This window comes from Pundamilia nyererei, unplaced genomic scaffold (assembly GCF_000239375.1).
Source record: "Pundamilia nyererei isolate P.nyererei 1_Seehausen unplaced genomic scaffold, PunNye1.0 scaffold00155, whole genome shotgun sequence".
NCBI lineage: Eukaryota > Metazoa > Chordata > Actinopteri > Cichliformes > Cichlidae > Pundamilia > Pundamilia nyererei.
In genome coordinates this window covers 1,431,077-1,434,469 of record NW_005187556.1, presented here as the reverse complement: position 1 = coordinate 1,434,469, position 3,393 = coordinate 1,431,077, and the positions used below count along the sequence as shown (strand labels likewise).

The 3,393-nt window shown below is 38.2% G+C and overlaps 1 protein-coding gene across 4 annotated transcripts; it reads right to left on the bottom strand.

Annotated features, from left to right (window-relative positions):
• Window positions 1-6: 6 nt before the first annotated feature.
• LOC102212277 (major histocompatibility complex class I-related gene protein-like) lies at window positions 7-3,387 on the bottom strand. 4 transcript variants are annotated; one of them, XM_005745212.1, is made up of 7 exons: window positions 3,286-3,387; window positions 2,329-2,595; window positions 1,587-1,865; window positions 1,114-1,416; window positions 385-489; window positions 192-209; window positions 7-83 (listed from the first exon to the last, which is right to left on the bottom strand). In XM_005745212.1, the coding sequence occupies exons 1-7, from the start codon at window positions 3,332-3,334 to the stop codon at window positions 70-72; spliced, it is 1,035 nt and encodes a 344-aa protein (XP_005745269.1). In that variant the 5' UTR covers window positions 3,335-3,387; the 3' UTR covers window positions 7-69. The 4 variants fall into 4 exon arrangements, with proteins under 4 accessions (XP_005745269.1, XP_013769317.1, XP_013769318.1 ...); XM_013913863.1 differs by having other exon boundaries at window positions 7-80; XM_013913864.1 differs by lacking the exon at window positions 192-209.
• Between the last annotated feature and the right edge of the window lie 6 nt (window positions 3,388-3,393).

The window sequence follows — 3,393 nt, the reverse complement described above, 5'->3', positions numbered from 1 at the left end:
CAGCACTCTCCAAATGAAAATATTTCCCTTTCTGGGAAAATGTGATGAAACTCAGTGTTCTTCTCACCGTCACTGCTCCCCTGCTAAGACAAACAAAGAACAGAAAATGAAATGTCTCCTGTTACAGTAAACAGAGTATCAGTTACTAACAAAGTAAAAACAAGTTGCGGCATTTTATTAATATTACTCACTGTTTGTAAGCTCGAACCCTGAAATACAGGCAGAATAATGAAAAACAAAATGATTAACATGACAGAGTTTAGCAGAGCCAAATTATCAAATAACTCACTAAAAATATCACCAAAAATATCATGTAAGTACATATAACTACAACATGCACAAATTCCAAATTCATTATTGGAGTAAAATCTGCTGTAATCTCACCATTGTTGTTTCTTCTCCAGATGAAGAAACCAAAGACTGCCAGGAGGAGTAAAACTCCTCCAACACCTCCAACAACAGGACCAACAGGAAACACTGAGGGAGAAACTGAAAAGGTCCAAAATGTAAGATCATTCATACTGCTGCCAAACCAAGCTGCTGTTTCCAGTGTTAATGCATCACTTCTGAACATTGTATGTGGTTAAGAAGAACATTTTCTTCTTTAATGGTGTGGTTCATGAGATCTGTAGTGGCCAGATCTCAGTTTGGATCATAAAGAAAGAAAATTTGTGTTTAGGATGGTTTACAATGTAAAAGCAGAAACTGTAAATACTGCTTCAGCCTGATTTAATTATGCATTTTTGGCTTTTTTGTTATCAAACTTCTCCTTAGCACCATTCTTCTATACATGGTTATAGGATGAAGTTGTACAATATTTGGTGTTTATTATATTGGTTCATGCCTACGATCAGATTTGGCACATTTGAGAAACTTTAGCAGATTAAACTCCCTTTCATCCTAATTAATGTCTCCATTGTTTCGTCTGACACTGTGCAAAATATTTTACATTACATATAGTTGTAATTTCTTGACATTAAAATGACATCACTAATGAATTTCTGTTGACTCAAGAATTTCATGCAGACATTTGTTTCAGAGTTTGTTTGTTTTTTAAATATGATGGTGTTGTAAACTTTGAGATACAGAAGTTAATTCCTGAGCCTTTCTCACCCCAGTTTGTCCGGATCGCTGTCTTGTCCAGTTTGGTGATGATGTCTTCCTTAACATCAGAGAGCTGAAACACACAGTCGTACCTCCTCCAGTCCTCTGGCTTGATTGATGAAACATTCAGCTCAACGCTCATCTGGAAGCTCCCGTCGTGGTTGGGAAGGATCTCTCCATGCTCCACACCCTCATGAATTTCCTCTTCACCTCTCCGCCAGAACATCATGGCTCTCTCTGGGTAGAAACCTGTAGCATGGCAGCTGACTAGAGAGGAGGGAGTCCTCTGCAGGAGAGAAACTGAGGGAAGAACTGGGAAAAGATAAAAACAAAATAGGGAGAGAGGCTTTATCTGGGACAGCTGATAGTCATTGATGAAATGCTTGTCTATGCACTGGTTCATTTTCCTTGAAATGGTGCTGTAGAATAGAAACAGAAAGAGAAGCTTTTGCAACGAAATATAATAGCATATGTAATTCTACCTGTTCTCTGCAGAAAGCTCCTCCCATATTTCACATACTTCTTCAGCCAGTCGGGGCACCTGTTGATGTAGTAGTTCTTGTTGTGCTCTAATCTGGGTTTTTCAGTATCCCACTGCAGTTTCGTGACGACAGCCTGTGGCTTAGGAGCAATCCATGTTAGTGTCTGCAGGTCCAACGCTATGAAGTCTTCCCCATCATAACCATACTGATTAAAGCCTGTGATTTTATCAGTCTCATCGTCCCATTCACAGCCATTCATCCTCTGAAAAATGTGAACACCTGACAGGGAGAGAGAGAGAATGCAGAGCCAGTAAAGTTGTGGATGGTTAAAGATGATCAGAAAGGTAAATCCTGCTGCGAGTCGTCAATATTTATCATCAAAACAACACCCGCATCATAAGAGGAAAAGAAATTCTCATCTTTATTATTCTTGTCCTTGGAAGTAACCATTCACTTCAGCTACTGTTGATGTACACAGTGACAGTGACCTTGTATATAGCAGATATTTTTCTTGCCATCCCTCTAACAGAGCAAATTAAATTAGGTCAGTAATTTATTCTGGTCACTAGAACAGAGTAAATATCTTACTTGTAATTTTACTTATGTGGTAGACTGAGTGTTTTAGGTGTGTAAATGAAAACCTCCAAATAAAATGAAATAAATTATGATGGGAGGATGTAAGTCTCGCTGTGTGTGTGAATGAAAAGAGCAACATTTTAGGTAAAGGGTGATATTAGTGTACCTGCAGTTTGGTTTAAGCGCTTCTTCAAACTATTAATATTGGCTCTGAAGACCTGCTGATTCCCAGAGCACTTCTGCGTGTACCACTCCAAGTGCTGAGGATCTTTTTTTATTAACTCCTGCATCCAGTCCAGTTTGGGTTCAGCTCTCCTGAGGCTGCTGTCGCAGTAGCCCACTAAAACCCCATCAACTAAAGCCGCACCAACAAATTCTGGGAAGTCTGAGATCCCAGAGGAAGCAGTGATGAAATATTTCAGGGAGTGTTTCACTGTTGAGGAAAACATGTCAGCCATTAGAGCACAAATGGAAGGATGAATTTATTTATAATGGAATTTTACTAATAATTCAGTATTTATTGCTCTTAAAAAATTCCTTCTCGTGAATTTTAATTTAATTTCATCTTAAGTCAAATCTATCATATCTGTATTATATACTTTTATCTCCTTTTATATAGGACGGTCTCAGGTTAAAATAGCAGATTGTCGCTTTGTTGGCTACGCTGCCCCCCAGTGTTTAAATATGGTATAATAACAAATGATGTACTAATATTCTCATTTAAACTCAATAGTAGTAGCAGCCGTATCACCAGAAGGAGTAGCAGTACTATTTGTTGCTGATATACAACTAATTTAGTTACATTAATGGGAACTGCGTATGACGATATCAACGGGTTGACAATGTCAGCAGTTCTTCCTCGTGATAACTGCGGATTAAATATCAATAATATGCACTGCTGAAACATCTCTCTAAATTAGGAGGATATGTTTCAGCAGTGCATTTATGAGCTATTCCTAACTTCCTCCTACGTGTAAATAATTGTAATTTAGGAGATGATAAAATTAAAGACGAAAGTAAAACTAAAAACGCAGCATCAGAGTGCCGTTATACAGGAAGAAAGGACAATAACAGCTGTTGCAGCACAGACGTGCTTTACAGAAATAAAAAGGGATAATTTTACCTGCAGATGAAACGTGACAGGAGAGGAGAAAAAGACACAGGCTGTTCATCCTGTTTGTATAAATAAGACGGGTCCTAAAATAGGCCGCTGATAAGAAATGTGAAGAGA